At 40.0% G+C, this 12,910-nt stretch overlaps 1 protein-coding gene across 1 annotated transcript in view; it reads left to right on the top strand.

The window, feature by feature from the left end:
* Positions 1 to 11,966, top strand: part of LOC115143172 (beta-1,4 N-acetylgalactosaminyltransferase 1-like) — a 40,092-nt gene extending 28,126 nt beyond the window's left edge. The window contains exons 11-12 of the mRNA XM_029683303.2: positions 5,374 to 5,614; positions 6,211 to 11,966. Coding sequence (XP_029539163.1) covers positions 5,374 to 5,614; positions 6,211 to 6,428 — 459 coding nt within the window. The 3' untranslated portion in view covers positions 6,429 to 11,966. The remainder of the gene's footprint in view (positions 1 to 5,373; positions 5,615 to 6,210) is intronic.
* Positions 11,967 to 12,910: the final 944 nt, after the last annotated feature.

Here is a 12,910-nt window from a genome sequence, read left to right as displayed (position 1 = left end):
TTGCAGTGTAGACCCTTCTTTTTCAAGACCTCTGCAATCCGCCCTGGCATGCTGTCAATTAACTGAATGATGGCAGCCCATTCTTGCATAATCAATGATTGGAGTTTGTCAGAATTTGTAGGTTTTGTTTGTTCACCCACCTCTTGAGGATTGACCACAAGTTCTCAATGGGATTAAGGTCTGGGGAGATTCCTGGTCATGGACCCAAAATATATTGATGTTTTGTTCCACGAGCCACTTAGTTATCACTTTTGCCTTATGGCAAGGTGCTCTATCATGCTGGAAAAGAAATTTTTTGTCACCAAACTTTTCCTGGATGGTTGGGGAAAGTTGCTCTCGAAGGATGTGTTAGGACCATTCTTTATTCATGGCTGTGTTCTTAGGCAAAATTGTGAGTGAGCCCACTCCCTTGGCTGAGATGCAACCCCACACATGAATGGTCTCAGGATGCTTTACTGTTGGAATGACACAGGACTGATGGTAGCACTCACCTTGTCTTCTCCAGACAAGCTTTTTTTCCGGATGCCCCAAACAATCAGAAAGGGGATTCATTAGAGAAAATGACTTTACCCCAGTCCTCAGCAGTCCGATCCCTGTACCTTTTGCAGAATATCAGTCTGTCCCTGATGTTTTGCCTGGAAAGAATTGCTTCTTTGCTGCCCTTCTTGACACCAGGCCATCCTCCAAAAGTCTTCGCCTCACTGTGCGTGCAGATGCACTCACACCTGCCTGCTGCCATTCCTGAGAAAGCTCTGTACTGGTGGTGCACCATTCTTGCAGTTGAATCAACTTTAGGAGACGGTCTTGGCGCTTCCTGGACTTTCTTGGGCGCCCTGAAGCCTTCTTCACAACAATTGAACTGCTCTCCTTGAAGTTCTTGATGATCCGATAAATGGTTGATTTAGGTGCAATCTTACTGGCAGCAATATCCTTGCCTGTGAAGCCCTTTTTGTGCAAAGCAATGATGACGGCTTGTGTTTCCTTGCAGGTAACCATGGTTGACAGAGGAAGAACAATGATTCATAGCACCACCCTCCTTTTGAAGCTTCCAGTCTGTTATTCAAACTCAATCAGCATGACAGAGTGATCTCCAGCCTTGTCCTCGTCAACACTCACACCTGTGTTAACGAGAGAATCACTGACATGATGTCAGCTGGTCCTTTTGTGGCAGGGCTGAATGCAGTGGAAATGTTTTTGGGGGATTCAGTTAATTTGCATGGCAAAGAGGGACTTTGCAATTAATTGCAATTCATCTGATCACTCTTCATAACATTCTGGAGTACATGCAAATTGCAATCATACAAACTGAGGCAGCAGACTTTGTGAAAATTTATATTTGTGTCATTCTCAAAACCTTTGGCCACGACTGTACACATGACAAAATGTGATCACATGTGAAAACACAATCTCGTGTGAAATAAATGTGACAACATGGGGAGGCAACATTTCAACATGTGATACCATGACACTGTATTTTTACAACTAAATGAAGGTGTTAATGTGAAAGGACAGTATGATGCTGTATGTTGATTACTTGGGACTCAACCACACTTGGGATTTGAACTCACAACCTCTTGGTTGCTAGCTACCTTAAGTTCCTGTTGCGCCACCAATTATGTGGATATAATGGAAAGTATTCAGAGCCCTTGAATTGTTCCACATTATAAAATTGATTAAATAAAATAAAAAATCCTCAGCAAAGGAGAGATCCTTGATGAAAACCTGCGCTCAGGACCTCAGACTGGGGTGAAGGTTCACCTTCCAACCGGACAACGACCCTAAGCACTCATCTAAGACAACGCAGGAGTGGCTTCGGGACAAGTCTCGGAATGTCCTTGGTTGGCCCAGCCAGAGCCAGGACTTGAACCCAATCAAATTTCTTTGGAGAGACCTGAAAATAGCTGTGCAGCAATGCTCCCCATCCAAACTCCCCAAATACAGGAGTGCCAAGCGTCATACCCAAGAAGACTTGATGCTGTAATCTCCGCCAAAGGCACTTCAACAAAGTACTTAGTGAAGAGTCTGAATATTTATGTGAATGTGATATTTCAGTTTTTTTATTTGTAATAAATTTGCTAAAATTTCAACAAATCTATTTTTGCTTTGACATTATGGGGTATTGTGTGTAGATTGATTAGGGGGGCAAAAACCGTTGAATCAATTTTAGAAATAAGGCTGTAACAAAATGTGGAAAAAGTCAAGGGGTCTGATTAGTTTCCGAAGACACTGTATATTTATTGCTAAGAATACACTGCACTTTGCCCAAAGTTGCAGTAAAAACAAAGTAAATGTATATGAAAACATGGTGTTATTTCTATAAAATTACAGTATGCTGCTGTATTTTGATTTAATTTACTGTAAAGTATTGTATAATTTTGTACCGTGACCACAACAGGGTCATGTTACAGTGCAGCTACACTGCCAGATCTGTCAGCATGAAAGAGTTATAGGCCACAGACTTATTGGCAAGAATGAATTTCTGCACTTTGTTGAAAGCCTCCCAGAATCAAGTAAATAATTGTCCAATTATCACAACCAACGTAACAGTAATATAAAACTAGCAGTGCTCAAGTACACTTTACATTGTAGAGCATACATTCATTCTTTGGGGATTAAACATACATTGTAGAGCATACATTCATTCTTTGGGGATTAAACATACATTGTAGAGCATACATTCATTCTTTGGGGATTAAACATACATTGTAGAGCATACATTCATTCTTTGGGGATTAAACATACATTGTAGAGCATACATTGATTCTCTGGGGATTAAACATACATTGTAGAGCATACATTCATTCTTTGGGGATTAAACATACATTGTAGAGCATACATTCATTCTTTGGGGATTAAACATGCATTGTAGAGCATACATTAATTATTTGGGGATTAAACATACATTGTAGAGCATACATTCATTCTTTGGGGATTAAACATACATTGTAGAGCATACATTGATTCTCTGGGGATTAAACATACATTGTAGAGCATACATTCATTCTTTGGGGATTAAACATACATTGTAGAGCATACATTCATTCTTTGGGGATTAAACATACATTGTAGAGCATACATTGATTCTCTGGGGATTAAACATACATTGTAGAGCATACATTCATTCTTTGGGGATTAAACATACATTGTAGAGCATACATTCATTCATTGGGGATTAAACATATTGGTTGGGAGTGCATCAATGTTTCTGCAGTGCCAGCAGGTTCATACATGTTATGGTTAGAGTACACTAGTGTTCTCTGGGATACAAAAAGGTCAGAGATGCACTTCACAGGTACACATATGTACAGTTCGGTACCTTGTAGGTATAATGGGACATTTTTTTAACCTAATATTTTGAATATAAAGTACGATCATCACTGTGCTTTAAATTATAGGTGGGGGTAATGTACTGGAGGGGTGCATTAGCATATTTTTCGGGCATGGTCAAATATATGCATTTGTGCGAACTGTCAGTTATTCTCAGTTCTGACTATTGTCTCATCATTGATTACATTTATTTAATTCCTCAATTTGAGGGTTTTCTGTGTAGCTGTATAATGTTGGTGGTGCATATTAATCTGCTTTAATGTTACACCTGAATCACTGTGATAAATATATTTTTTCTTGAGTTTATTATTAACAAAGCTGAGATGTACTTTATAGCCCAAACGGTAGGAATATAGGTGAAATCAGTTACTGACACCACCACATCGGTGTCAGTAACAGGATGATAGGCATACTGTTAACCAAGAGGTTGTGAGTTCAAATCCCGAATAAGGACATGTTGAATAATAATTACTGTATAAAATGAACACACACAATATAGTTGCGTGTTAAAATCACTGTGTGTCAGTGTATCATAATGAACATTTTAATCCACAAGTGACTCTTCATGTGAAGTGTTCCATAAACTGGAGAGGAAGAAAATCCCATGCTACAGAAGGCTATATCAGTCTGCTAATACAGTACTAGTAAAGGCCCAGTGTACGACTTCTAGGGAAGAAAATCCCATGCTACAGAAGGCTATATCAGTCTGCTAATACAGTACTAGTAAAGGCCCAGTGTACGACTTCTAGGGAAGAAAATCCCATGCTACAGAAGGCTATATCAGTCTGCTAATACAGTACTAGTAAAGGCCCAGTGTACGACTTCTAGGGAAGAAAATCCCATGCTACAGAAGGCTATATCAGTCTGCTAATACAGTACTAGTAAAGGCCCAGTGTACGACTTCTAGGGAAGAAAATCCCATGCTACAGAAGGCTATATCAGTCTGCTAATACAGTACTAGTAAAGGCCCAGTGTACGACTTCTAGGGAAGAAAATCCCATGCTACAGAAGGCTATATCAGTCTGCTAATACAATACTAGTAAAGGCCCAGTGTACGACTTCTAGGGAAGAAAAACTACTTTTTTTAAAATGTGTATTTTATTATGATTTTTCAGGGGGTGCTGCGGCACCTTTGGCATCCCTATTTCCCGTGGCTATGAGTGATCAAAATAGTTATACTCTTTTTTTACATTTTTAGTTAGTGGGGTCTGTGAGATATTTTACTAAGACATAATTCAATACTTTCTGTGCAACAGTCAAGGCCAGTTCAGGAGCATTCTCTGGACTCACTGGGAGCTACTCTGCAGAGCCAAAAACAGCTCCTACTCGATTCAGTACATTCCGTCTTGGGTACTATGAGGGAACACAATCAGCACTCCAGTCGTTTTTCAGACAGACACAACTTACATCATGAGTTCAATTAACATTTTAAAATGATTTGGGTTTACAGTACATCATGAAAAGAGTATTGAAAGAAACTCCTATAGTAGCTGTCTTGTGAAGATGACAAATTAGGAACATGAGGAAGTGGCGTTCCCCTCTGATGTTGATGACCTAACTAGCCACATCCTGTCTCTCGAAACACAGTAGCTTTGCCTTTAAAAGCTACAAGCAAGAAGATTGAATCCCGGCCTTGTTCTCCAGTTACAAAAGAAAACAAACCCAGACACTAGCCACTTTAATAATCTCTCTGTATCTTGCATTACTCATCTCATATGTGTATACTGTACTCTATACTATGCAATACTTTATCTTAGTCCAATGACGCTCTGACATATATGTATATATTCATAATCCATCATATATTCATAATCCATTCCTTACTTAGAGTTAGGTGTATTTTGGGTATATGTTGGGAAACTGTTAGATATTACTTGTTAGATATTACTGCACTGTTGGAACTAGAAGCATTTTGCTACACCCGCAATAACATCTGCTAAACACGTGTATGTGACCAATAACATTTGATTTGATTTGGTTTCCATCGGTTTCCTTGTATATCAAATCACGTGTGTGTGTGTGTGTGTGTGTGTGTGTGTGTTTTAGGTGGGGGGTGCAGTGCGGGAGGCCACAGGCTACACTGCCACCTACAGGCAGACCATCTCCATTGAGCAAGGGGAGGAGGAGGAGGGTGACTGCCTGCACATGCGGAGGGCCTTCCACCACATCATACAGGGCTTCCCAAACTGTGTGGTCACTGACGGGGTCATCAACTTCTTCCTGGCCCGCACAGACAAGGTCCAGCAGGTGGGCTTCGACCCCCGCCTGGCCAGAGTGGCCCACCTGGGTGAGTATGGCCCCAAAGCACAGCACCACACAGGGTGTACCTGTCCATAACATCAGCTGCACCTGTGGTTAAATTGAGCTACCTGGAGCTGGGCTCCTGCACCTTACTGGTCCAAAAAGGAGTAGGATAGAAAGTAGGATAAAAGTACTAGCCCCAGCCCTAATCCTAGCTTCATGTCCACAACCTGGTACAACCCTAGCCATAACCTTAACACTAATCCTGACATAACCCTAACCTTGTGTTCAACACTGGTTCAACCCTCATCCTAACCCCTCCAAATAGGGCTCCTCCACCTCTGAATTCCCAATTTAACCCCTGAGCTGCACCATCTACATTTGGAAGAAGGTCATATAAGTAACAGTACTTCAAAACCAAATGGAAGAGAACATTTGGATACTTGGGCACAAAATCACAAAACCCATTTTTGCAGTCTTAATAGTCATTAACAGTTATCCAAAAGGTCAAGGAGGGAACAAAATTGCTTCTTCTCATGTTGGTGAGTTGCATTTGTTCATATAAATTGTGTGATACCTGAAGTGCCCTCAGCATAAAAACAAACCTCTTTCCTTTTGCTCTGACCCATTGGTTCTTTTCAGAGTTTTTCATTGATGGCCTTGGCTCGCTTCACGTGGGATCCTGTGATGATGTCATCGTCAATCACGCCACCAAGATCAAGCTTCCCTGGGTCAGCCAATCAGAGAGTGACAAGACTTACGCCAAGTTCCGCTACCCACCAGCCTCCTCGGACGCCACACACACCAAAAATGGCCTCCTCTATTTTAAGAACCACTTCCAGTGTTTGACTCACAATTAAATGTCATGTTTTTTTTTTTACCTGTAGCTTCTCCTCTCGTTCAAGATTCCTGCTCTTCCTGAGTTGCCAAAGAAGCCCTCGCCCGATGTGTCCCATCAGATAAGATTTTAGACAACCACATTACATGCTTTCCCTTAAAAACAGCCTTGCTTGTTTCACTCTAGAGGGATTGTCATTCAAACAGAGCAAAGCTGTCATTTCTCGTAACTTTGCTCTTCACTTGTGTACTCTTGATTGTAAACTCAAGGTAGAGATCATTTTAAGGCATTTACAGTGCATTCACCCCTTTGACATTTTCCATATTTTGTTACGTTACAGCCGTATTCTAAAATGTATTAAATTGTTTTCCCCCCTCATCAATCTATACACATATTGGGGCGGCAGGTAGCCTAGTGGTTAGAGCATTGGGCCAGTATCCGAAAGGTTGCTAGATGGAATTCCCGAGCTGACAAGGTAAAAATCTGTCGTTCTGAACAAGACAGTTAACCGACTGTTCCTAGGCCATCATTGTAAATAAGAATGTGTTCTTAACTGACTTGCCTAGTAAAATAAATATTGACATAGCAAAACAGGTTTTTAGAAATGTTTGCAAATGTATTAAAAATACAAAACTGAAATATCATATTTACATATGTATTCAGACCCTTTACTCAGTACTTTGTTGAAGCAACTTTGGCAGTAATTACAGCCTCTAGTCTTCTTGGGTATGTTGCAAGCTTGGCACGCCTGTATTTGGGGAGTTTCTCCCATTCTTCTCTGCAGATCCTCTCAAGCTCTGTCAGGCTGGATGGGGAGTGTCGCTGCACAGCTATTTTCAGATCTCTCCAAAGATTTTCGATCGGGTTCAAGTCCGGGCTCAGGCGGGGCCACTCAAGGACATTCAGAGACTTGTCCTGAAGCCACTCCTGAGTTGTTTTGGCAGTGTGCTTATGAATGTTGTCTTGTTGGAATGTGAAACTTTGACCCAGTCTAAGGTCCTGAGCGCTCTGGAGCAGGTTTTCATCAAGGATCTCTCTCTGTACTTTGCTCTGTTAATCTTTCCCTCGATCCTGACTAGTCTCCCAGTCCCTGCTGCTGAAAAACATCCCCACAGCATGATGCTGCCACCACCATCCTTCACCGTAGGAATGGTGCCAGACTTCACGCTTGGCATTCAGTTCAAAGAGTTCAATCTTGGTTTTGTCAGACCAGAGAATCTTATCTTATCCTTTAGGTGCCTTTTGGAAAGCTCCAAGCGAGCTGTCATGTGGCTTTTACTGAAGAGTGGCTTCCGTTTGGCCATAAAGGCCTGACTGGTGGAGTGCTACATAGATGGTTGTCCTTATAGAAGGTTCTCCCATCTCCACAGAGGAACTCTGGAGCTCTGTCAAAGTGACTCTCTGGTTCTTGGTCACCTCTCTGACCAAGACCCTTCTCCCCTGATTGCTCAGTTTGGCCAGGCGGCCAGCTCTAGGAAGATTCTTGGTGGTTCCAAGCTTCTTCCATTTAAGAATGATGGATCCCACCGTGCTTCTACACCTGCATTGCTTGCTGTTTGGGGTTTTAGGCTGGGTTTCTGTACAGCACTTTGAGATATCAGCTGATGTACGAAGGGCTATATAAATACATTTGATTTGATTTGTGCCTTTCCAAATCATGTCCAATCAATTGAATTTAATAAATGGAAACAGGATGCACCTGTGCTCAATTTGAGTCTCATAGCAAAGGGTCTGAATACTCATGTAAATAAGGTATTTCTGTTTTAATTTATTTTTTAATACATTTTCAAACATTTCTGAACCTGTTTTCGCTTTCTTGTTATGGGGTACTGTGTGTAGATTGATGAGGGGGAAAACTAATTGAATACATTTTAGAATAAGGCTGTAACGTAACAAGATGTGGAAAAAGTCGAGGGATCTGAATCGTTTCTGAATGCAGTGTATGTGCGTTTTGTACCTCAAATCTTATCTGACGCCTTGCCACTGAGCCCTTTTGTTAAAGAGACAGAGAACAAAAAGATGCTGAATTCCTATCGATGGCACAATTGGTTGATATTTAGGAAAAGGAGCAAGAAGTCGCATTAGCCGCATACAGGACTTAATGAGGTGAAAAAGTTTCCATACTGTTGCCAAGAGATCAGAGATGTGTGTAGTCTGTCATTCCTGTTGTACTACACAGTTTGAGCTGGACTGAGCTCTATGGGTCAGCCAAATGGGGACTGAGGATGGGATTGACAGTCAGTAGAGAGGACACTTCTTAGCATGTGAGAATCTCTCAGACACAGCACATGGAAGATGAACACATTCAAGAATCTAAATGTGTGGTTAATTCACCATGGTTGGTTGTGCCAAAGGGTTTCCAGGTGGTTTGAGGTTGAATTATATTTTTGTTTGGTTTGTTTTCCTGCCCCTTACCAGTGGTGTAAAGTACTTAAGTAAAAATAATTTAAAGTACTACTTAAGTAGTTTTGGGGGGTATTTGTACTTTACTGTTTATATTTTTGACAACTTTTACTTTTACTTCACTACATTCCTAAGGATAATTATGTACTTTTTACTCCATACATTTTCCCTGACAACCAAAAGTACTTGCATTTTAATGCTTAGCAGTACAGAAAAATAGTCCAATTCACACATTAATCAAGAGAACATCCCTGGTCATCCCTGCTGTCTCTTATCTGGCGGACTCACGAATCACAAATGCTTAGTTTGTAAATGATGTCTGAGTGTTGGAATGTGCTTCTGGCTATCCGTTAAAAAAAGAAAGAAAATTGTGCCATCTGGTTTGCTAAACATAAATTATTTATACTTTTACTTTTGATACTTAAGAATATTTTTAAGGATCAAAAGTAAAAGTTTTCCACCACTGCCCCTTACCCAGAACCCTCTGTGTCACTGTCACCCCTGACTGGCCCATGCTTGAGGAGAATGAGACTCATCCATCTGATCTGGGATCTAACCTCGGAACAATATCCCTATTTCTCCTGGTCTGCTGCAATATGTCTATCTGGGGTCTATCCCACTCTGTTTTCTACTCCAAGCATCATAAAAAGGAACGCTTCTGTCCATGCATGCCTTTTAATGGGAGTTGAGATTGATTGCAATTTTACAGTGCCTTCAGAAAGTATTCATACTCCTTGACTTATTCCACATTTTTTTACAGCCTGAATTCAAAATGGCTTAAATGTTTTTTTCTCACTCATCTACAGTACACATAATACCCCATAATGACAAAGTGAAAATATATTTTTTGACATTTTTGCTAATTTATTGAAAATGAAATACAGAAAATATCTAATTTACATAAGTATTCACACCCCTGAGTCAGTAGTTTGTAGAAGCACCTTTGGCAGCAATTACAGCTGTGAGTTTTTCTGGGTATGTCTCTAAGAGCTTTCTACACTTGGACTGTGCAAAATGTACCCATTATTCTTTTCAAAATACTTCAAGCTCTGTCAAATTGGTTGTTGATCATTGCTAGACAACATTTTTCAGGTCTTGCCATAGATTTCCAAGTAGATTTAAGTGAAAACTATAACTTGGCCACATTCACTGTCTTCTTAGTAAGCAACTCCAGTGTAGATTTGGCGTTGTCTTTTAGGTTATTGTCCTGCTGAAAGGTGAATTTATCTCCCAGTGTCTAGTGGAAAGTAGACCGAACCAGGTTTTTCTCTAGGATTTAGCCTGTGTTTAGCCCCATTCTGTTTATTTTTTTATCCTGAAAAACTCCCCAGTCCTTAACAATTACAAGCATACCCATAACATGATGCAGCCACCACTATGCTTGAAAATATGGAGAGTGGTACTCAGTAATGTGTTGTATTGTTTTAAAAACAAAAAGTGCTTTGTCACATTTTTTGCAGTATTACTTTAGTGCTTTCTTGCAAACAGGATGCATGTTTTGGAAAAAATGTTTCTGTTCAGGCTTCCTTCTTTTCACTCTGTCAATTGGGTTAGTGTTGTGGAGTAACTACAATGTTGCTGATCCATCCTTAGTCTTCTCCTATCACCCGCCATTAAACTCAGTAACTGTTTTAAAATCACCAAATCCCTGAGCGGTTTCCTTCCTCTCTGGCAACTGAGTTAGGAAGGACGCCTGTATCTTTGTAGTGACTGGTTGTATTGATACACCATCCAAAGTGTCATTACTAACTTCACCTTGCTCAAAAGGATATTCAATGTCTTTTAAAATGTTTATTTAGGGCACAGAGATGAGGTAATCATTCAAAAATCATGTTAAACACTATTATGGCACACAGAGTCCATGAAACTTATGTAACTTGTTAAGCAAATGTTTACTCCTGAACTTACTTAGGCTTGCTATAACAAAGGGGTTAAATACTTATTGACTCCAGACATTTAATATTTTCATTTTTAATTAGTTAGTACAAATGTATACAAACACAACAGCATTTTGATGTTATGGGGTTGGGTGTGTGTGTGTGAGCCATTTTAACTTCAGGCTGTAACCCAACAAAATGTCTAAATACTTTCTGAAGGCACTGTATATGCTGCCTCGAACAGAAGGGTTGGTTTGACCAAAGTGCTCAATTCTATATGGAAATAAACACACATTGAAAGAGTAATGGTAAGAATGACATAGTTTGAGTTTAGAGACTCAGTAAGGTACAGTAGAAACACTGCGTATAACACAGAAGGAAATGTTTGGAGAGACAATGTTAGGATGACACACAGTGTGATGATATGAATGATAAGGAAATGGTCACAGTCACACCAAAGTATCAAGGCAGCAAAACATTTGATTTTGACAGTTCTTCTACCAAGGGTTGTATCTGTGGTGTGGCCATGCCCATGCCGACAGCAGGATCACATGATGCTATTTTGTACCATGACCACAAGATGGCCCCCTTGCATCGGAATATTGTTTCTTAAAATCAAAACAAAATCATTTCTGTGGACAGTCATTTGTTATGAACTACTACCACTGCCAGAAATACATTAGATAACTTTTTATCTTGTCCTTTTTGAATAGAGGAATATTTTAACAGATAATATTTTGTGTGATATGTCTGTTTTAGATTTTTCTTCCCTGATTGCAGTAGCCTATTTGGGCAGTAGCTCCTCTTCCATGAGTAATGTCTGTGACTCATACCAGATAGTCTCCTCAAGCAGATGCTTCCAGTTTTCATATGAGAAGTGTTCTGCATGTGTGTGGGGGCAGTAGATCGTAAACAAAGACACTGCGTAATGTAGGGTTTGATTGAATTCAACTCTCTGACTTAAATTAGTTGAAAAGATTTGGACAGTGATTTCCATTGTTTAACTGAGGATGTTGGTTCAATTTTTTTTCTGCCTGCTTCTCCCTAGAACCACTGGTCTGTATATTCCAATCTGACAGCTATAATCACAACAACCTGCTGCATTATAGCTCTATTTTCTTTTAAACATGATTGTAAAGTCTGATAAAAGATACCATTGATGCATGGTACTGTGTTGATTTCATCCAACATTTCGTAGAGTGTTCTGGTGTATAGCAAAAGGAAGCTTCTGAGTTAGAGAAAATCAACTTTAAAAATGTATCCATCCATAAACATTTCAACATCCTGTACACCTGTGTTAGTATGAATGACATGGCACGGGGTGTTCTACATGGCACGGGGATTTACCACTTTCTCACCATCTTCTGAGCAGAAGAAAGAAGAAAACTATCAAGAATGATAAGTCATTCACCAGATTTTCTTATAATAATTTTAGGAAAGGAATACACACACTTCAGACATAACACAGGCCTTCCACCTGTAGTGTTCCCTTGTATGTCTCCCACTCTCCTTTTTCCTTCTCATTTGAAGATCAATCAAACTGCAAGAAGGTAAATAATTCCACATCTTTGATCTGGGAGAACACAAGTGAGAGTTAATTTCCATTTTTGATTTCTGTTTCTCTCTCATTCTGTTTATTCTAATCTAGAAGGATTTGATGCGCCAGCCGCTGGATCTACCTTGGTGTGCAAATCAGCTGGAATCAGTTAAAAGAAAAACATGCTGCTCCTGTGGCTGTCGTGGACAAGAGAGAGTACAGTACAGATGCTCTGAAGTTCATTAAATATTTAGACCACTGATTCATTAGCCAGCCATTCATGTTATATATCACATGCAACAAGTTGTGGAAGGAAAAACAACGTGTCGGCTGTGTAGTTTCTGCCCCTGCCTAAGACGAGGAGACTGAATGACATGTCTATGAAATATTTGTGCACCTGGAATACATGAATATATTGATATGTGGATAGGTGAAATATTATACTTACTACTTTGTCATTACTGATGTGTAATTACTGGGTTTTGCGTGTTGTTATAGATGAAAATTAAATGTATTTTCAATGCCCTTTGGAAACACCAAACCCCAGAGGATACGGATGCATCTTATCCTCATGGACAGTCCTAGGTGAACAGTGATTGATTTGTCCAATTTGGTTAGAAGCGTGTCTCCGTGCTTTGAAGCCACGCTTAGCATTCATCCCAATCATGTGTTCTGACACGTTGAAAT

Source organism: Oncorhynchus nerka, linkage group LG15 (genome assembly GCF_034236695.1).
Source record: "Oncorhynchus nerka isolate Pitt River linkage group LG15, Oner_Uvic_2.0, whole genome shotgun sequence".
NCBI classification, from domain to species: Eukaryota; Metazoa; Chordata; class Actinopteri; order Salmoniformes; family Salmonidae; genus Oncorhynchus; species Oncorhynchus nerka.
Note: the sequence above shows the minus strand (reverse complement) of the source record. Positions and strands in the feature narration are given on the sequence as shown.